Source organism: Asterias rubens, chromosome 1, assembly GCF_902459465.1.
Source record: "Asterias rubens chromosome 1, eAstRub1.3, whole genome shotgun sequence".
NCBI lineage: Eukaryota > Metazoa > Echinodermata > Asteroidea > Forcipulatida > Asteriidae > Asterias > Asterias rubens.
In genome coordinates, this window is record NC_047062.1 from 22,853,624 (window position 1) to 22,875,370 (window position 21,747).

The 21,747-nt window shown below is 39.9% G+C and overlaps 2 protein-coding genes across 2 annotated transcripts; one reads left to right on the plus strand and one right to left on the minus strand.

Annotated features, from left to right (window-relative positions):
• The first annotated feature begins 506 nt into the window (after positions 1-506).
• Positions 507-8,555, plus strand: LOC117292151. The gene is made up of 10 exons (XM_033774091.1): positions 507-669; positions 1,672-1,755; positions 2,275-2,413; positions 2,981-3,046; positions 3,592-3,820; positions 4,378-5,055; positions 5,760-5,844; positions 6,395-6,443; positions 6,645-6,745; positions 7,401-8,555. Exons 1-10 carry the CDS (start codon positions 631-633, stop codon positions 7,548-7,550), a joined length of 1,620 nt encoding a protein of 539 aa, XP_033629982.1. The 5' UTR covers positions 507-630; the 3' UTR covers positions 7,551-8,555.
• An 89-nt stretch (positions 8,556-8,644) lies between these two features.
• Positions 8,645-21,129, minus strand: LOC117292143 (spermatogenesis-defective protein 39 homolog). The gene is made up of 16 exons (XM_033774079.1): positions 21,097-21,129; positions 20,091-20,195; positions 19,246-19,369; positions 18,404-18,604; positions 17,804-17,875; positions 17,363-17,445; positions 16,787-16,948; positions 15,291-15,430; positions 14,964-14,991; positions 14,459-14,532; positions 13,935-14,025; positions 12,702-12,833; positions 11,809-11,940; positions 11,289-11,375; positions 10,131-10,325; positions 8,645-9,342 (listed from the first exon to the last, which is right to left on the minus strand). The coding sequence occupies exons 1-16, from the start codon at positions 21,115-21,117 to the stop codon at positions 9,322-9,324; spliced, it is 1,668 nt and encodes a 555-aa protein (XP_033629970.1). The 5' UTR covers positions 21,118-21,129; the 3' UTR covers positions 8,645-9,321.
• Positions 21,130-21,747: the final 618 nt, after the last annotated feature.

A 21,747-nucleotide genomic window follows, 5' to 3' on the forward strand; every position in this document is an offset into this window, starting at 1 on the left:
GGGGGGGGGGGGGGGGTCGCTGTTGCTCAAGTAAACTAGCTAATACTCTTGGAATTCGTTATTAAACGATTAGACCATTCTTTAGCAGTATCAAAATCTGTTAAGCAACTGCTAGGCAGCTCTGTCAAATTGCCCAAAATGGAGGGTATTAGGGCCGCCTGTTGCATTTCTAAATAACAATAGCTATTGTTGATGGGAGATGTTGCATAATCAAGTAATGAGCTAATTTTACTTCTGGAAATCGTTACCAAAGGCACAGTAAAACACTATTATTTTCAGTAAACGTTAAAATACCATTATTTTGCAATAAACGTTTCTGCTTAGCAGCTTTGTGATCACTGTGAAGAAAGATAGGTTGGGGGCGCTGTTGCTATCGAAACGGCGACTTCGGCTACAGCTACGGCTAGATTGCGCGCGTCTGCCTATTCTTCAACACTGGTAGACGCGCTGATCTAGACGCGCGGACCGGTCATGCTACATACTACCTCCGTGTGGTGGTGAAGACAGGGTCACGAGGTGGCGGGGCGTTTAAATTCACGGTGCTTTTTTGAAGTTGAATGGTGGTGAATTCCATGGTTGAATGTTGTTTTAGTAAAAAGGTCTATCCCGAAAGTTGATGGCAGGGAAGAAATGAACAAGCACGGCAGAGAAACCCATCATTATCTGAAGGTAAACATGACAAAAAATACTGCTTGGCGACACTATACTAGACAGTCTATATAGTAATACTTAATAATACAATAGTATATAAAAAATACTAGATACATTAGGAGCTAGTCTAGTGGAGCAATTGTTGTTGATCTGTGTTGCACTTGGGGGGGGGGGGGGGGCAGGTTTGGTCTGCCCATCAATTAACTTTTCATGACACTTGTCATCCAGTGAGATGGTCAACTTTTTACTACTGATGATTGATATCAAATCATTATACCTCCATGGTGATATGTTTACTGATTGTTATATTATTGTTAATTGTTGTCTGATGCCCTCACTCAATCAAACCGTACCAGTTAACTTATGTTATGATAATAAGTTCATTATTTTCGCTGTTGATGATTGAAATATGCAAAATTTGCTTTTTGTCGGCTGGTTGTATATTGTGTATTTTTAATATTCCCCAAGAAATGCTCTGAAAGTGAAACACAGCATCGTTGTGATAACGTCCCTCCTCCCGCCTGACGGAGGGTTTACGTTACCGCAACTATCGTGACACAGCCCTGCATCATTCACCACATTCATGTGACAGTCACATGATATGCCAGGGATGATGCCCCTTTCATTCTAGTTGCGATAGTCATAACCCTCCATTCATCCACCCGGTCTGAGGAGGGAGGATGGAGGGAGGGTTGTTACGATCATAACAACTACTTATGTGGAATTTATAAATGGTCGGACATTAAACTAGTCTGTACTAAAAATAATTATGAGCAGTAGTTGGAGCATTGTGTAGCATTGTCATGCCCCACTACCATCGGCAAACTCTTGGTATATCTTTTGACTGTGTTTGGTCATGGTAAAGTGAAGTGTTGGGTTTCCTGCTCAGGAGGGAAAATTTGTGTCACGACCATCACAAACTCCCCCCCCCCCCCCCCGGCCCCCATCCCCCTGTTTTGTAATGAATTTTATTCTTTTATAAACAAATAAGTCTTCTTAACTTACTCACACATTCCCCAGAAAGGAAAGATGCTAATTTCTCTAGATTTGTGCATCTTGAACCAAGGAGGAACTGAAAACTGGTACCAAGACAGACATAGACAGGTATTGAAATTTGAAACTTTACAACTTTTTGTAGTTTGGGTTTGGCCTCGGGGCTTGTTGCATTAAATGTTAACTGGACCAGAATTGTTTTTGTTAAGACCAGCAACCAAACCATTTGTCTTTACACTTCACTACACAACTCAATCAGCCTTTGTGAGGTATGGCAGATGCAATAGGAGTGCGCTGTTTAGTTCAGGTGTATACACACAAATGTACCCAAACCTAATTGTTGTAGCATTGTGTCCGCCATATCTCAAAAAGGCTTATGAAACTGAAAGGTATTTCAGATAAAGAGGCCTACACACAGTGAGGTTTTTGAAAAACATATTTGTTTACTGGCCTTAAACTAAAACTGCTGGCCTCAGGCATGGTGTCCAGTGTACAATTTAAGCCCTGCTGGTAATTGTTTTCTTTTGGTGTTGGTTATTTACCAAAAGTCTTTGCCCATATTATATTATTGAGGGCCTTTGAACCATTGATTGTCAAAATTAAATGTAATTTATTCTCTTGGGAACCAAGGAAACAATTGCCTTACTAGAAGACTGTGTATCGGAGAGGATCAGTGAGTTCTACATCAAGAAGAGAGCGAGAAGGTTCCACAGACAGCGAGAGAAGAAAGAAGTCAAGCCCAAACAAGAACAACCAAAGATGCTACAAGGTGATGTTAAACATTGTTTTGTTATGGCTACAAGAAAGCTAATTGAATGGATGATGTCTGCTATTAGACCACCACTTGCACAGACTGCAATCCCATACATCCCATGATCCCAATGTACACAAACAATTGGAGAGTGTCTTACTGATGTCAAAGTTTTTCTTTGAGACAGGCATGTATAAAACACACTAGACTCATTGCTCAGCATTGCATGATGACCAGCGTTGCTGAGGTTAAAACAATGGAAGCAGGCAAACGCATCATGCAACTCGCAACTCTTAGCCAATGATAGGTCTTCCTTTTACCTCATTGTATGAGAGTGCTGTTTGAGATTGTGACATCTCATGCAAGGGCTCTATACTAAGGTGGTTGTAGTTAAGGTTTTGCATATTCACCATGGTGCTGGACCATGGCTGGACTAAGTTGGAACATAAAGTAAGTTACAGCTGACAGGAAGTGTCTATAGGTATGACCTAAGGATCGGGTAACTTGCTTTCCTTTGGGGAGGGAATATCCAAACTTAATGATAAATATTTGATTGTATGTACTTGCTCTGTTTGGTTATTGCAGGTAGCACAGTTAAGATTGGATACAAGTTCACCAAGAGAACGGTCACTCAGAGATGCCTCTTAACAAGTGTGTATAACATTTATACCCATTACTCTTAGCTCTAACTATTTAATCTACAAGTCAGTAGTAGCAGCATACTGACTTTTTAGACTCTCTTATGCCCCGTTTCACACTCTGTCTCTTATCCCTATGGACTACATATGGACTACCCCATGGTACTCCGTTGTCATTTTATACTGTCCCAGCCTAGGCGGTTCCAAGGGGTTCTGACTGCACGTTTCAAGAATGCCCATGGGTTTTTACCGCTTACCACTGCTCCAGAGCAGGGGTGGCTATTCTCCGGGGTATGCCAAATTGCCTAGGGAAGATCAGACCCCAAGAGGGGAAAACCCACTCAGTGAGGTTAGCACTGAATTCCTAATCCACATGCATGGCTGTTAGTCTAAGGTGGGATTAGAGCCGGGGTTCACAGAGGTTGAGAGAAACCACTGGGCCAACCTGATTATGGGTTTTTTTTTATGCCAGAAACCTATTGCTCTGTTTATTCTAAAACACCCTATCAAAACGTCTATGGTGTCTGAAAGTTACTTTTTAACTCTTTTTTTTTGCAGATTCCAACTTTGCGACCATAACTCTATTCCCAGAGACACTTCATGTGTACGTGTGCGAGTACCAACCATCCACAGTGCTTAAGACCACCGCTCAGCTGATGTACACAATCAAGGAGGACACCATGGAACCAGTGGGGACCAGTAACTATTTCCAGCGGGGCACCAGTCCAGAAATAAAGAAAGTCGGTACTGTGTCGGCAGTCAAGAAGAGAGATAAACTGAAGATGCTGTAAGTGTTGATTATTGTAGCTCTAACCACCTCTAATAGTACTTAAAGCATGTGTCACATTTAGAGCTCAAAATTAATGCTGGATTGCAGGCCCGAGGCCAGTGATTTGAACATCGAGCCAATAAACTTACGACCGTACAAGTCTGGCAGTCTTGAAGTATTACCCTAAAGACAAATAATTATAAAAAAGACAGCTCAAATGTGAAACTGTGTAGAAAAAGTGTTCTTCTCATTTTGATTCCGGTCTTGTATCAAATTTTTCTGGTTCAGTATCAGTTTTGAGCTACAAGCCTTATAATTGTGGATTTCCCCCCAAAAAGTGAGCCCTGACATTGGTATTTGACCAAACATATGCATGAAGGACAAACCTGTGAAAGATAAAGCTCAATCGGTCATTGGAGTCACAAGAAAAAATTGAAGAATAAAACCTTACAAGTTTCTACTGATTTTGAACATTGAGTTTTAATAGTAACGCACAGATGCACCCTCTACCAATATGCATTTAGCTTATTGCAGATTTTCTCACCATGTGTTGTTGTTTCCCTTTCTCTTTTAAGTGTTAGGAGACGGATTAGGAAAATGCTAACAGAGTCTTGCTCCATGGAAAGTGGCTACGATACAATCACGAACAACCCAACGACCTCCGCCGACACCAATATGGTCTGCGCACCTTGCCACACTACAGGTGGTGGATATGCCCCGGAAGAAGTCGATGATCCTAGAAGCAATAGTCATGTTTTTCAGACCAAAACTGAGCGAGCACTGCTGAGAGGTCTCAAACAGGCTGCAACTTCCACTAAATTTCACATGCAAGGGATGTGTCATCATAGGGAAGGACTCATAGGTAATGATGTGCAAAAACCGTCCAAAAAGAGGAAAGTGGTTCTCGGTGGGGAGTCGCACCCTAATGAGATGGAAACCATAGCAGCTGTTCAAACAAACACAAACAAAGACTCACCCGACATAGGAGGCAGGGAGCCTTTTAAAGAGAAGATAATTGGACCAGCAAATACGGAAAGTGACATGTTGTCAGGTCGATGGTCCTCTTCCGAGATAAAAGAGAAGACTTGCGAAGCAAAGTCCAAAGAGTCGGAGCGGAGTTCGTTTCACGACGACGATGGGGATGTTGAGATGATGGATCTTGAGGAGGTTGTTGACCTTTGTGGGGAGGATGGCGAGGAGGACGTAGCTGGAGGAGATATCAGTTGCCTCAAAGATGGCAAACCAGATGTCGAGTGAGTAAAACTTTCTTTCGACCTCGGCCTTGTGTTAAACTATTTGATTTGGCCATATCTTGAATAAACTGGTCCCTTGTTTTGATCCTTTAAAGCCATTGGACCCTTTCGGTACAGAAAAAAAATAAAAAAATCACAGATTTACAAATAACTTACAGGGTTTACAGAAGGTAGTGGTGAAATACTTCTCTCGAAATATTATTACATGAAATGCTTTACTTTTTGAGAAAACAGTAAAACAATATCAATTCTCGTTAACGAGAATTACGGATTTATTTTAAACACATGTCATGACACGGCAAAACGCGCGGATACAAGGGTGGGATTTCCAAGTTATTTTCTCCCGACTCCGATGACCGATTAAGCCCAAATTTTCACAGGTTTGTTATTTGATATAGAAGTTGTGATACACGAGGTGGGCTTGGACAATACTGTTTACCGAAAGGGTCCAATGGCTTTGAGGATAAAGACAAGCTTTGCTCAACTAAATAAATAATTTCATTGTTAGTTTGGCAAATTAACAGCCTACATTGGTTCACACTGTATTTGGTGTATGTAATTGTTTGGAATCACTGAATGTTCTGGCTGAAGGGACTTTGTGTGAGACAATATTACCCTACCATCTTTTAGAGGTAAAACGGTGATGGAACAATTGTGAGCTTTAGTAACAGCTGACCAACTCTGTGCTGTTGATATTGTTTCAGATGTATGAAGAGGCTTGATGCATTGCAACTGAAGCGCCTAGTGAGAAGGAACAAGAGGTTTCTGAGGGAGATTTTTGTTGGCAAGGTGAGATGAGATCTACTTTTAATTAAACTACAACTCAAACACCATAGAATCCGACTTCCGAACCCACACTCTGATATTAGTTTGATGTGGTGCTTTTGTCAAGATTCATAAAAAACTGTAACAGGCTTTGTACTTCTTGTATGAGCTTGGCAATTCTGCCTGCAAATTGAAAAGTTTGTATTGACCATTTGCACAAGGCTCAGCACACGTACATGCGCCTATCCTGTCAGCCGTTTTGGAAAGCAAAATGTACATAAAAGAAATTGACTCCTAAAAGGGTGGAATTGGTAGACGATGTGTTCCGCGTTATGCAAGGTTTCCATTAGACTATTTCAAGTGGCATGAAGGCAATAAGCCAGGGAGGGGATGTCGCCTCTTTGAGGACACATTGAAGTTCCTTTTACCGCGCCAAGAACAACATTTAAGGCCTGACAATATTTTCATAAAAAAATGACACTGACAGGATAAAAAAAATATCTCCGCCCCACTAAACTGACTCCCATAAGCTTTAAAATCTCACTTTGTTTCTTTGTTTCTTTCTTCTTCCCAGAGACCCTGCAAACGGCATTTGGATTATAAGCAAGGTGGATACGCAAGAGGTATTTTGTAAACATTTATAACTATAGTTGATTAAGACTTTACCTAGGTGGATGTTTGTAGGTTCTTAGTTCTAAAAAGAACCGTCCTGCTTATTAACTACTACCTGGACTAATGTCTACTACTTTATTTGTTGTTGTTGATTTTCAATTTTTTTTTAAATACTAGTGCTCAAAGTTGTATTATATTTTTCTTTGATGCAGCGAATTTAGCGTATGAGGCTTGGTACGGACCATTCACCGAAGACCAAGTTGACTGTATTATGACAGAGTTGATGAAGGTGTACTGTGCAAAGCATAACAGAGTAAGTCTCGTATCCAATCTTCCCCCCTTTCTTTTTCTATATCCATGTGTGTGTTTTTTATGTGAGGCTTTTAGTTACCATGCCTGAGATGTTGCAGATGGCATCCTCCACGCCCCCTCCCCACCCCCCAAAAAAACCTCCATACTCTAAAACACTTTTTCTCTCTTGTACAGAAGACACTACTCTCCCCCCCTCCACCACCCCCACCCTGAAAATCCTCTGACGAACATCTGAGATTCCCAGAACACAGTGAAGAGACAATGGGTGGGAGGGGGTGGGGCTTACACCATGCCACACATTGAGCACCAAACTTGCCTTTTAACTTAGTCTTTCTATTAACCTCTTCTAAGGCAAGGAGACCTTACGAGTAAATAATAATAAATAAACTACAGCATTTATAAGGTGCACTTTACTGAAAAGGAGAAACATTCAAAGGCGCCGGTCAAGTTTTGTCAAGATGTTGGAAAGCAAGCAAGAATAAGTGTGTTTTGAGTTTCTGCTGGAAGAGAGTGATGTTGTGTATTTGTCTGAGGTAATCCGGAAGTGAGTTCCAGAGTCTTGGTGCTATGTTGGAGTAATTGACATTGTAGGGTTTTTCGTCACAAGTTCATCATGAAATTTAGCGCTGGTTTCTTTTGCCTTTGTTCCAACACAGTTCCTTGAATACCTCAGCAAAGTCTTGCTCCCGGAAGCTCTGACAAAGATCTGCATGGACGTCTTGCACCTCTCACAGGAGGCTGCCCAGTTAATCATGGAGGACATATCGCTGTGTAGTGATGCAACGTTGCTAGGCAACAGATACTGATGCAGTCCCACAAGATCCAGTCAAGTACAGTGCACACAATTGCAGTTTTAATCATTAACTGTAACCAGGGCCCAATTTCATAATGCACGTAAGCACCAAAACTTACTAACCCCGGGAAAATGTGCTTAAAGGAAACAGGTAACCAGCCAAAAAACTTAAATTGAGATTACATTGTTGCCACTGGGTCCCAACTCATTGTTTGATTAGCAAGGCAAATTGGCTAAGCAGTATTTTCTGCTAAACAGGGCCCATAACACATATGCTGCAACCCTATCTGCCATTTTTGTTTAACAAAATCCACGGGGTGTTTTAGACCGCGGAACAATTGTGCAGGTCACAATTTGACAACTTTAGACTACCTTTAACAGCTTAACATTGATCCGGATGACAACTTTAGACTACCTTTAACAGCTTAACGTTGATCCGGATGACGTGTACATGTACAAGCATGTCCGCCGAATGCATTGATTTGTGTGTAGGGTCTAAACTTCCCGATTGCAACTGTTTTTAAAGTTGCTTCGTTATGTGCCGTTTTTAAGGAGCCACACTTTCAAAAACTCTTGTTCTACTGTTTGTTGGTCTTTCTTGCAGGCTGCTTATAAATTATGCAGGAAACCTCGACTTTTTACATATTGTACTTGATTTTGCCTTTAAGAATGTGTTGTTAAGAACACACCATTTGAACTTGCCAATCATTCAGAATTGTTGAAAGTCTGTTTTTATTTAAAGCCGTGTACATGTAGTGACAATGTGTACATGTATTTTTCTGCCAATAATACATTGTGTAATTGCCGTTTTGGATCGCTTTAGAGCTCAACAAAAAAAACTTTCTCACTGGAGGGTCATGTGACATCTTGTGAAATGCACTGAAAACATTGTAAAATGTAAATTTTTTTGTTAAGTTTGAAAATGTTACCGTTGAAGGCTGTACGTTTTTGTAAAGTTTGTTATTAAGGAAGGACCTTTTGCTCCGATGTTTGTTTTTCTATCAAAACTACATCGTTGATGAACAATGAACAGGGTGTTACATTCTGTTTATTGGGTAGAGACGCTGCTTTAAAAACAAATTAGTAAAATCTGTATAAAGACGATGATTCTATATCAAATTGTATTTATTGATAAATTATTTAACCAGCTATATTTACATTAAACAAACATTATATCACTTATTATTGACTTATCTTGAGTGTTTTTATACCACTTTTTACATGGATGAGAACTGTGAATTCATAACAAAAAATAATAATAATAGTGGCTTCTTATATAGCACTCAAATCCATCACCAAGCAACGTTCAATTCACTCCAACATTATTTTCAGATCCAATCCACCAAGCTTTGTTTGTTGGATTGCCTTCAAGTGCAGAGCTGCTTTTGAAATATAACAAACTAAACAAATTATAAATAGTACTCACGTTATAGGTTTTACAATCTGCATCGATACAAAATTGGAATCAAGACAATATTTACGAAAAAAAGATTTCTTCCTTGATTCTTTATCATTGGAATGTTTTTATTGAAAAATGGCTGCCCAATTTGATTCACAGTGGAGTACTGTGGCTCTATTTATGTTATTTGTTTTAGTATTGTTTTTGTGGATATGCAATTGAACTGCAGATAAAATGCAAAGAGCGAAGACAAAAAAAGTTCCATCATCTGAACGAATCATTGCATCATATAGGAATGGGTTGGAAGCATAGGTTTAGAAGTCACATAAATAAGAAGCCATGTATGTCCATTGTCCGAAGGTTTGTAGAATCCTCCACAACGTACTCAGTTCTTCCACTTGAAAGTCTGTGAAAAGTGAACACAAAACAGAAACAAAAAATAAGTTTGAAAGTTGTGTACTCTGATGATTATTGTCGGGGAGCTTAGCCTCCATGACCTAGTAAAGTTTGTTTTTGGTTTTCACTAAAGAATTATGATAAACAGGCTCAATGCAAAACATGAGGAACATAAGTACAAGGGCTGACATACATGTGCTGTAGGCTTTAATAACTTTTTGAGGTATGGCGGACATGATACGCGCGCGTCACACGCCGCGACTGATGCCACGCTCACCATGTTGGTGGTCATTAGGTTTACGTGTAAACGCCGGTCGCCTATAATGCGCACTTCGCTGAATAACATACGTTCTATTTATATGGTCAATACACACAAATTTACCACAACTTTACAGCGTTGTAGCATTGTGTCCGCCATATCTCAAAAAGGCTTATAGGTTATTGCAAGGCACTGGACACCTTTTGGTAATTGTCAAAGACCAATAATCCCACTTGGTGTATCCCAACATTGCGTTACAGTTGCAAGAGAATGATGAAATAAAAAACACCCTTGTTGCACAAATTTGTGTGCTTTCAGATGCCTTAAAAAAGAAAAAGAGTTAAGTCTTTTGATATTTGTGTGAGAAATTACCTTGGTCTTTATAAAAAACTATATAACTTCAGAGGGTGCCATTTCTCACAATTTTTCTGAAGGCAAACAATAGCAAATCAGACTAAGACTATCAAGCATGTATAATAACATGGACTTGTAAATGAAACTACTCCCATGGTCAGACTGTTCAGCCTGGATATACTCACAGAGTTCCTCATGATGTCCTCGACACGTCTTGCCTCCGGCGTTCCGCCAGGCACTTTGCTTTGGTACTTGAGAAGTCGCTGACGATCTCTGACCTGGATGAGGGCATCGACCACGATGCTGTGACGCTCCAGCTTCATGGCAAGGGCGATGCGAGACTCGGTGTCCTCGATCAGTTTCAGGTATCTGTCTATCGCCTGAAAACAACATTTTGGATAAACAGGGGCAAGAGTGAAATATATTTGTGGTTAGGGCCCAATTTCATAATTATAAAGCTTTCACAAGTTTCTTTAATTATAATAATATCATGTATTGATTTATATTGCACCCATTCCATGGAATGAACACAAGCGCATAACTACACAAAGATTAAAAAGCTTACTACCGGTAAAAGCACGGAAAAACCACAATCCCCCAAACAAAATTAAAACACAAGACCCTTGCAGGACTACCCAAACAGTAAAAACGCATTAACATAAAGACAGTTGATACAACAGTAAAAACGCATCAATAAAGACAGTAGGTACAAAAATGTTCTTAGGAGAGGAACAATAAAAAAACACATTTATATCACATCCATAAAATAAAACCACATAATTAGACAACGATTACAAATTAACAACTGGTAAAAGCAAGGAATAACCACAACCCCCCCCCCCAAAAAAAATGAAAACACAATACCCTTATAGGTATTCAAGAATTGAAGACAGTAAATACAACAGTAAAAATACATTGACATAAAGACAGTAGATGCAAATAGGAGAGGAACAATAAAAGCACATTTAGTAAAAAGCTTGTTTAAAAAGATAAGTCTTCAGAACAGCTAAGCAAAAACTCAGTGGGGCACTATTCACATCAGTGTAACCCGTTTCAGTTAAGCAATAATTTTCTGTGCTTAGCAAGTTTTTGTGCTTACAGACTTCATGAAATTGGGCCCTGGAAAAAACTGCTCAAGGAAAGTAACATTGCTTACATTGAGTGAGTCAGAGTTAAGCCTGGTTTATACTTCCTGCAAATGCAAATCAACTTTTGACGTCATATGGCTGTTTTTGCTACAAATGTCTAGCAGGAGTTGAGCACATTTCAACTGCAAATCTGTGATGTCAAAATTTAAATTGCATTTGCACTCGCAAACCACACTCTCGCTCAAAGATACTTACATCATGCGGGGCACTCTGCTGTACAAGAATTTCAACAACTTGCTCAAATTTGACGGCGCATTTCATTGTGGCCTTCCCCCTCCAGTTCTGATCGCCAAAAAAGGAAAACAGTTTTCACTTTAATTATTTTATATCGGGATAAACTACAGGCATTAAATTGTATACAAATTATTGTTCACAAGAGCAAATAGTTTTACATTTAGCAAACAAGTCCCATGGTTGGAAGTGCACCTAAAACAACCCAGAGCACTTGGTATACCCCTGTGTTTCTGGTTCACAAAGCAAGCAACCTTCCTCACAGGCTTGGGAGCTGTACAGTTTAGATGTCCTGAAAACATTGCTCTGTGATTTTCCCTTTTGTTTCTCAAAACATAAAGACTAATGATGCTAAAACTTCTACAGGTAGATTTTATTACAAACATCTTCATTCACAGTGAGTAGGGATTCATGTCATGGCCAAAAACTCGATCTACAAAAGTTATCAAAACCCTTCAATTTAAATGAACAAATGTTTTCTTACCTTTGAGGTTAACAATGTGTCCAAATCCTGCCACCGTCGTAGCATTATTCTTGAAAGCATTGCTGTAAACAAATACTGCTTCTCTGTCAGTTTGTGGTGCTGTCGAATCCCTAGGGGACTGCTCACACTGACCTTTGACACCAATGGCAATTATTCACAAAGTTAATGATACATACGACATCTCTGTCATAATTTCATTGCATAAAGTATAACATCTATTTTTTGTAATATGTGCACTGGATTTGGAAAAACATTCTCAACGAGGTTGATATTGTGTATGAAAAAATCACTTAAGTAATACGGCAGCTCAGAGGTCGATTTTACGAAGTGTTAGGACTAGTCCTAAGTTAGAACTAGTCCGAGGAGATATTAAGGCTAGTCCTTAAGGCTAGTCAGGACGAGTAGTCTTAACACTTTGTGAAATCCACCCAGGGCTGTATACTCGCCACAATTTTAAAAGGACTGTTATTGGCCCAAAGACCAGGGCACTAATGTAAAGCACATTCAGATATGATTGTTATTGGCCCAAAGACCAGGGCACTAATGTAAAGCACATTCAGATATGATTGTTATTGGCCCAAAGACCAGGGCACTAATGTAAAGCACATTCAGATATGATTGTTATTGGCCCAAAGACCAGGGCACTAATGTAAAGCACATTCAGATATGATTGTTATTCGCCCAAAGACCAGGGCACTAATGTAAAGCACATTCAGATATGATTGTTATTGGCCCAAAGACCAGGGCACTAATGTAAAGCACATTCAGATATGATTGTTATTGGCCCAAAGACCAGGGCACTAATGTAAAGCACATTCAGATATGATTGTTAGATGAGCTATATAAGAACTAGCTTTTATATTATTTTTATTATTTAAAACTTTGTGACTGACCTCTGGTTCCCCAAAATGATAGTAGCAACAGTAGAAAAGTGTGGTTATGACAGACTTGAAGTACACGTTGGTTTTGCGAGGGTAATCTTTGAACGGTGGGCGTCCTTCTCTTTGTGCTTTGTCATCTACAGCCTGTAGAAATACAAAATCAGATGTAAAATGAGAAAAATAAACTGATGGTTCGAGTCAGAACACAGACGAGTTCAATGCAGATGCTCAGGGGTGAGAGTCATTACTGATGAAAAAGTCTGAAACACGGATACAAATTCAAAGGTATGTTGAAATGTTGGCATTTCTACCGTTTGGTAACCCCTGGGGTTATATATTCCAAGGAGCTTTTGGAAACAGTATCCAAAGCACCAGAAAAGTAGACCAATGAGCAGGATTTCTTTGTTTGTGGAAACAATTTAATTGTGTGATTTTCTTCACCAGGCCGACATAAAAAGACTGAATTCAACCAAAAGACTGAACCATCTCATCCTTGGATGCTTCACTGATTCGATTCATATCAAAGTACTATGATGTACAGCCTTCACTAATGATAAGTTTTTTGGTTTCATGCACAAAACCTAAGGGCCATGTAACATGAGGCAACCAAAAACACCCCATGCTATAGAAACACTTTACGTGGCATATGAGTAGTTTTTCAAAATTGCCTACGATCTCCAAGATAAACATGTGAACATTCAAATGTGAATGCCTTGTGTTCTTGAAACTGGTTACCTGTAAATTGTGTTGTGTGACATGGCTCTTAAACTCATAAAACTATACACCTGTATATATATATATGTCGAACAATACATTTACCACTTTTATGGTCCAGTGACCCTTCCTTTCATTCTAAACATCCTTTGTCCTCGCCACTTCACTCCTATTGGTTCATAGCCACCAATATTGTTTCTGAAATAGGAACTTTGATTGGCTGTTATTTTCCCGCTTCTTTCTGGATCCTTTCTTTAATCCCTTTCCCCCTCTCTTTTTCTATAAATGGATATTTGTTTGTACTTGTTTTATGCCTCTGAAGAAGGTCCGGATTGGATCGAAAGCTAAGGCCATCTTCCCTATTCATTATATATATATATATATATATATAAAGATGGTCGGTGAACTGGCCAAGAGTTCTATCTCGATTTCTGGTACCCAAAACATTGGTATGTGGGTTATCTGATACTTGGACAATAATTAGCACCTTGTAAATGCTGATAAAACAAACAATGAATATTCTTCAGGTACCTCAATCTGCAACTGTCTGTTGAGGAGACTTATATGTTCTTTGATGTGTTCCCCTTCAGTAGACAGGGTGCTAGACTTGTCAAACCATAAACTGAGTCAGAAGAAAGGCGGAGGTAAACAAAACATTAAGATGTACACAAAGCTGTTAAAATAATTGGCATGAACATTTTCCACTTATGTATCAAGTAAGTTATATATATTTAATTTCTGGTATACTAATTATCAACACATTAAAATTTAAACAGGTGGCCAAAACCGATTCAATGTACAACGCTAAAAGATATAAATTTGCAGTAAAATATTACAAAGCTACAACTACAAAAATCAAATGAACCCAAGAGCTAAGTGGCTACAGCAATATACAGCAAATTGAAAAGAATAGAACTTGAGACTTAAAAAAATACAAACAAGGAGCGAGCAAGATGGTCATTGTTGTAAACCACAACCAGGCCCGCCGTAGGCATTCATGAGTTTTGTCAGAGCAAGTTGGTAAAATTGTTGAGGTGTCACAGTCAAATACTCACCTATGCACTTCTTTCAGATTCATCAGCTGCCCGTGGGGTATTGTATTTTCAGTTGCTTGCTTGTATCTCCACAACTTATAAAGAAAGAATACAAGAGCCACATGGTTTACATAGCTTCCCTAAATGAGTGGTTCACTGGACCCATAATAAATTCGTACTTCACTATGACCTCGGACACTTTGACTTGAAAAAGTGAACTCATATATTATTAAATTTGAAAAGTTTGTGTTTATAAATCTGGGGAAGGGTGGAAACACAAGGCTGCCAAAGACCCGTTTGGTTGTGAGGTTACATGACTGAATTACTGGGGTCTTCATTAGCCAGCGGTTCAGTGGGAAAAACATCGGCAAAATTACATGGTTTGAATCTCAAGAAATTTTGTTGTCGAATTGCCTGGGCATAATGTAAAATTTGGGACATGTTTCATTTGGTTCACAGTTCATGAAATTCTTGTAGAGGAAGTGCCATTATGATTCCATACAGAAAACAACAAAATTCAACTTACTGCTGCGTCTTCTATTCTTCCGAGCTGGCTGCAGGGATGAAGTAAAAAAAAAAAAGCATTAAAAGCAGGTACACTACTTAGTAGCACTGTATATTAAGCCTGGGCGACTAGTGCGACTAGTGTTGAAGTCGTGACTATTGATTGCTTAGTGGAGTCGCGACTACTCGGTTAATCGAGCTGCTACGACTACTACAAAAATAGTTGTGATTCACTGGAAGAGTTTGTCAGAGGGACTGGTATAAAAAAAAACACCCGGTCGCCATAATTCTAAATAAATTCCTTCTCTTTCTCCACTAGTTATGATTCTTTCGTTCTGATTTATCTCACCCCATCTCACTTGCGACGTTCTCACTCTTTCCATGCTGCGTCCTGAGGAACGCTATGTACTGATTGGCTGCTATGGGTCTCTTCCGTATCTCGTCAGAAAAGACCGTCTTAGATAGGGTCCTCCTCATGAACATCACCACCTGACAACAAAACAAAGACACAGAGAGAAGTTCTTAACTCTGCTTTACTTTCCAATCCCATTCATCTAAAATCCTCCTTGAATAACTGCATGACTTTACCATAAGTTGATGGATTTGATATGTTGATGGATTTGATTGTACTGCCAAACTATGGCAACTGAGCCCAATTTCACGGCTCAGCTTATAATAAATAAATAATAAATAACTTTTGATTTATATAGCGCCTAATAATTAACACTTAATTCTCTAAGCGCTTTACAAAGAAGTACACTATACAATCTACAACAACATAAATATAAGGGGACAATAATAACACCACTACAAGCATAACGACACAACAATACAAGAATGGTTAACTATTGTAAGAAAAGGTGTGTCTTTAAGGCACTCTTGAAATCATCAAGGGAAGATGTATTCCTGATCGTCAGGGGCAGAGAATTCCACAGAGTTGGAGCCGAAGCCACAAAGGAACGGTCTCCATAGGTATGCATATTAACAGGGTGTACTGCAAGGAGGTGTTGTGACGATGATCAAAGTGTACGTACTGGATTGTGCTTATGAATGAGACCTGACATATAAGATGGAGCAAGATTATTCTGGGCTTTAAAACACATGATAAGAATCTTAAATACAACACGTTTTTCTACGGGCAACCAATGAAGTTTCTTTAGAAGGGGAGTGATGGAATCTCTTGAACGAGCACCCACTATTAACCTTGCTGCTGTGTTTTGAATTCTCTGTACCCGGTTTAATTCCTTTTTTCGGAAGGCCATACAACAATGAATTACAATTATCAACATGTGACATTATCAAAGCATGAACAAGTGTATTAATAGATCTACTATTTAGATATTGCCGGATCTGTCCAATTTTCCGAATGGCTGTGAATGCCAACCGACAGGTTTTAGTGATGCGATCAGACATTGTGAGGTGCTTATCCATGATTACACCCAAGTTGCGTGCCTTGCAGCTAAATTCTGCGCTCACAATCGCCATTCTCAGCCAGCACTAAATTTCTGTGCTAGCTGTGTAAGCGTAAAATGCCCAGTACCGTTAAGTACGCACGAGCACAAGCCAAAATTCCCTGCTAACCTGTGAAATACGCTCGACGTAACCACAGAATTCTTCTTTCCAAAAAACTACATTAATTCAGAGGGAGCCGTTTCTCACAATGTTTTATCCTATCAACAGCTTTTCATTGCTTGTTACCACACATCCCAATAAGTTTTCATGCTACAACTGTTTTGAGTAATTACCAATAGTGTCCAGTGCCTTTAATTTTAAAGACCGACCTAGTTCAACTCCTTCACAGAACCCCCTTCCCCCACCCCCCAAAAATCAACAGTTAATACACACGGTCAGAATAGCATTGCCATCGTGGTAGCCAACGGCCGCGTTGAGTAGAGAGAGTTTGTCTTGCAAGGATCGATAGGGTTCTAGTGAGTATGTCTCTCCTGTTATTATCCTTGTGATAGTATCAGCTACAGGGAGCGAGGCCCAACGTGAACGCTCAACACTCTGAAAAACAAAATAAAAGAAAACACTGTAAAAAAGGGAATCAATACTTTGATGGAAGCACACATTCAACGATGTCTTCTCGTTAATTTTGGTTTTACCCTTACACCTATGTGTGTTAGCACTGTGTATATAGTACTTTCCTGAGTTCTTTGAAAAAAAACACAGGCATATTACCCAAATTTGGATTTAAACCCACGACATGTGCAATAACCCCAGTAATTCGCTGTGATTTCTTTTCTAACGCACGAAAGTACCGAGTATACAGTGCGAACACTATTAGACATGTATTATTGTTGAGGAAATGGAATTTTGTTAGTAAAACATTTCCTCATCACTACAGACTATGTGAAGTTTGTGTACATGGGCAAATGGTCTACAAAGTCTATTTTCTCTACATTAAACATGAAGTGTTACCTTTAATTTCCTTCTCAGTGCCTGCACTTCGGCCTGGAGTTTTGAAATCTCTGCCAGGGTAGGTTTGTTGTCTCTCTTTATGGCTGCATGAGATTTAATTATACATTTAAATGATAACAACTAGTTCTTATATAGCGTGATTTAGAAAAGCGTGTCCATGCACTTTACATTGGGCCAATATTAACATTCCTTTAATCTTTCTCAGCTCCCTTTGGAGTATACATCCTGGGTTCTCATTCCACTGGGTTTTGGTTGCACGTTTCAAGAATAACCCATGGTTTTACCGCTTACTCCCACTTCACAGCAGGGTAGGTTATTCCCTGGTCATGCCCATTTGTCAGGGTAGGTCAGAGGTGAAGCGATCCAAGTGTAAAAAAGGCCGGCCGTTATTCGCCATACTTGCCAAAGCGAATAGAATAGTGTTAAAAGGGATTTTCTCACCTTCTTCAATGGAGGCAGATGAAGAATTTGTACTGTGGGTGGATCGCTGGTCAATCGATCCCCTGTCAAATGCTGAAATTAGGGAAGAGATGTAAATGTAGATTGATAAATAAATTAACATCAGAATATTGTGACTTGAAACAATTAGTGTTTGGTGCATTTTAAGAAGTTGCACAAAGGCATAATTAGCAATTTTGTAAGGCATAGTGAGCAACATAGACCTTTATCATGGTGCAGCCATCTTGAATTTCTCCCATTGATATCATTGTTACCAAACCGAGGCTGCAAGAACAAAATAGTCTGGTTCCTAATTTCAAGATGATTATTAGCATTCATTATTGTTATTCGATACGAGGAACGTGACCAAGATGGAGGCAGCATGATAAAGGTCTATTGTTCTTTGGCTTTACACCGACCTCTCCGAAACCCTACTACCTCTTCTTTGCCAAAATATAAGATAAGGAAAAACTGAAGGCCTTGAGCCCAAACAGCTGCTCATCAAGTTGATGTAAAGAAACATAGGAGGAGGATTGAGATTACCTGTTGACAAAAAAGTTCTAAGGAGTAAGGGTGAAGTTTGGATGTGATTTAGGTACAAACCTGGGGATGGATAATTGTTGGACCGTGGTTGTTCACTTCCGTTTCCCATCGAGCCAGCCTGGTTGCGGGCTGACACAGTACCGCTCGCTGAGTGTTGAGGTACCCGTTTAGGAGCCACGCCAACAGTGCCTCTGGCGGAGGCCGGCAGGTTCGTGGGCCGAGAGTGCTTTGAGTTAGCTGTGAACTTGACAGAGGTCTTCTCTGAAAACAGTATTAACAAAAAGGTAAGAGAAACTTTGGTTTACATGTCTGTGCTTTAAGCAGTCCCTAGGCAGGACGAGGAAAGAATGGGGTACGCAAATAATGTAGAGCAGTCTGGTGCCAACTTCAACCAAAGAGAAACTTTCTACTTTTTGGAGATTACTTAAGTTTCTGATGTCTTAAAAGTTAAAACTCAGAGGACTGAATTTCATAAAGCTATAAAACCAGAATAAATTAGCATGGAAAAACCTCGCTGAAGTCAAAACACAAGGGCCAAATTTCATAGAGCTGCTTTTAACACTTAGCAAATTTGTGTACTTACTGTAACATTAAAATCTGCTAAGGTGTAACCGTATTTCAAAAGTTGGCAAGAAAATTAGGCTGCCATCTTGTACGTTCGCCATTGATTATTGTTTCATCATTAATTTTAATTGAGATAAGCACCGGAAAGTTAGCATGCCTTTTTGAATGCTTACGGTAAGCAGTGCTATGAAATGAAAACTATGCAGTAAGCAAAAAATTGGCAGATAAGCAGCTCTGTGAAATTGGGCCATGGTCTTGACTTGTTCACTGCCAGTTTTCACTAACAGCTTCTGCTAAACAGCTTTATGATATTGCGCCTCAGTGTATAAGAACTTTACTTCCATCCCAGTCGATAGTATCTTGGTCCTCTTCGTCTTCATCTAGCCCCAGCCCTGCAGCCTTCATCGTCTCCTTGAAGGACAACGCCTTACTCTTGTCCCCTCCAAACAGACCACGCCCATCCTGCATTGCAAAGAAAGAAAATGGACTCTTTGATTTACTCAGAAATACAAAAAATAGTTAATTTGGCCTGCAGTTTGACCCTAGCAGAGTATTTCTCGAAAGGCTCAATGATAACACGACAAACATAAACAGGTAACTAAGTGTTATATAAGCAGTGAAGTGGAAATACACGATTAGAGAGAGAAAGAGTAAGAGAGCACAAAAAAAAAAAAAGCAAGGGGTAAACAATGAATAGGGAGACAAGGGGGGGGGGTTGGAGAAAAGGGGCTGGTTTGACCACTTGAAGAGCAAAACACAAAGTACAATCTCATGAGTGGGAAGAGAGAGAAAAATTAATAATGAAAGAGGCTGGCTGGGGAGGGGATACCTGTCACTGCCTGTGGGGAAATCAAGAGGAAGGGAAAGGACAAAGGGTTATTAGTCAATGTCCTTCTTGGATGTTTAGACCATGGGGTTGAATGATCTGACACATGATTTAGAATAAAACAAAACATGGCAGGCCTGCCCTGATACTTCACGAAGGCAACGAAGGAGATTGCTTCCACGCCCCCTGGTCATTGCTTTGGTGCCCTTGAAACAGTAGAAATTTACTATTTCCTCATAGGGTGCCCTTTACCAAGGAGAAAATGCCTTGGTAACCTTGCCCTTTCAAAAATTAAGCATATAGGCCTGCACGGCACTGGATTTTGATGGGTCAGGGCATTAAATGTTGTGTCTTTACATTTTCTGGCGAGAAGTCGTCAAAGAAGTTTGAGGCCTTAGTTCGACCAGTTCTTGATGATGTGTTCCAGTAGTCATCTGTAACCTTTTCGTCATCAGCATCATCCTGTTAAAAAAAAAGACGAATTTAAATTAAAATGATCCCCCACTGTGATTGGGGACATCTTTCCCGTCTATGATTCCCCGAAACCCACACAATTCTACTTCTACTTGCTTCATTTACACAGCAGAGTTAATAAGTTAGGATATTATTAAATAATAAGATTAAGTTTTAAGCATGGTTAAGTGTCTTGCTCAACAAGGACACAAGTGCCGGGACTAAGATTCAAACCAACATTGTGACGACTCAGCCACCACAACTCGAATTGGTGTGCTAGACCGCTTTTCCAAGACACACAGGCCATGGGCAAGCACTAAGCAACTCGCCCCACTTGTGTGGCCAAGGCTAGCTGAATCCTTGGCCACACAAGTGGGGCTACTAAGCAACATGAGCAAAAGGATTGGTGAATCAACAAGGCTGCCAAATGAAATACCTGCTGAACAAAACCGACTCAGGATCGACTCACCTGGTGGCACTGTTGCAGGAGTTATAATAATGTAGATCTTGTCATAAAATTGTATTTCATCTGTTTACTGTTTAGATGTACAGATGTAGCAATGATCACATTATTGCCAAACAAACAGACGATAGAAGAGTTGTCTTCATGTCAAGTCAAGTGTGTGATGTGAGTGTCCCTGTCATTGTGACTTGTCAATGTCAACAGTGTCCAGTGTCCAACCAATGGCAATGGTCCATCATTTACAATCATCAGATCATTGCATAATTGTTACCAAAAAACCACACCCTCTCTTTCTCATCCCGCTTTCTTTACTTTTTTGCCAAACAAAGGGCACACCTGAATATACATTTGGCATTAGCAAACACAAAATAATTAAAACAAATCAATCAATAGCTAGGGAGCTTAAGTCGTTGCTTTATTAAGTTATTTTTAAAGCTCAACACTCACCCCGATCGGACTGAACGCCATTTTGCTTGTTGACGCGACACAATATTTGTCTATGTATATGGGACCGGTCCGAACTGCAGTTGGGGCGGCCCAACTCAAGTGATCGGTCACCAACTAGTCTTGGTGAAAGACCTTCTCGTGTTTATTTGTCACAATTTTCCCCACATGAGGGCGCTATCATTATATGAACCGCTCTCGACACGCACAGCTCCACGAAGGTGAGGACCGTTCATGGATAATAGCGCCCTCCACGTAAGGAAAATTGTGTCAACTCAACACAAGAAGGCCTTCCACCAAGACTAGTTGGTGATTTAGCTCTGGATCCCAGCTATAGTTGGGCCGTCCCCAGTACTCATTACAGTTAGTCTGGTTCCCAGACCCAAAAATCTCCGACTAGGCTCTAATTTAAGATTTTTAACAAGAGACGTCGAGGAATCTTTGGTCAGGGGACCAGACTACATTACAGTTTGGCCGGCAGGCGCTCGGGCAGCTGTGACACTGATGATAGTAATTAATTTGGCCGCCTATCCAATATTCCTAGAACTCAGTCGCAAAAAAGGCGTCGCCGGCGATTTTTTTTTATCATCGATTACAAAGGGAATCATTTGTTTTTTATAAATACCATTTTTAAGGGTGTAAATTCTATAAAAC

Excerpts from the sequence above, each read along its gene's own strand:
- LOC117292151 (XM_033774091.1), top strand. The coding sequence starts at position 631 with ATGAACAAGCACGGCAGAGAAACCCATCATTATCTGAAG. Across the intron at positions 5,056-5,759 it reads GATGGCAAACCAGATGTCGA|ATGTATGAAGAGGCTTGATG; the intron begins GTGAGTAAAACT and ends ATATTGTTTCAG. Across the intron at positions 6,746-7,400 it reads ACTGTGCAAAGCATAACAGA|TTCCTTGAATACCTCAGCAA; the intron begins GTAAGTCTCGTA and ends GTTCCAACACAG.
- LOC117292143 (XM_033774079.1), bottom strand. The coding sequence starts at position 21,117 with ATGGCGTTCAGTCCGATCGGG. Across the intron at positions 17,876-18,403 it reads CAACAATTATCCATCCCCAG|CATTTGACAGGGGATCGATT; the intron begins GTTTGTACCTAA and ends CCCTAATTTCAG. Across the intron at positions 10,326-11,288 it reads AGCAGAGTGCCCCGCATGAT|GCGATAGACAGATACCTGAA; the intron begins GTAAGTATCTTT and ends TGTTGTTTTCAG.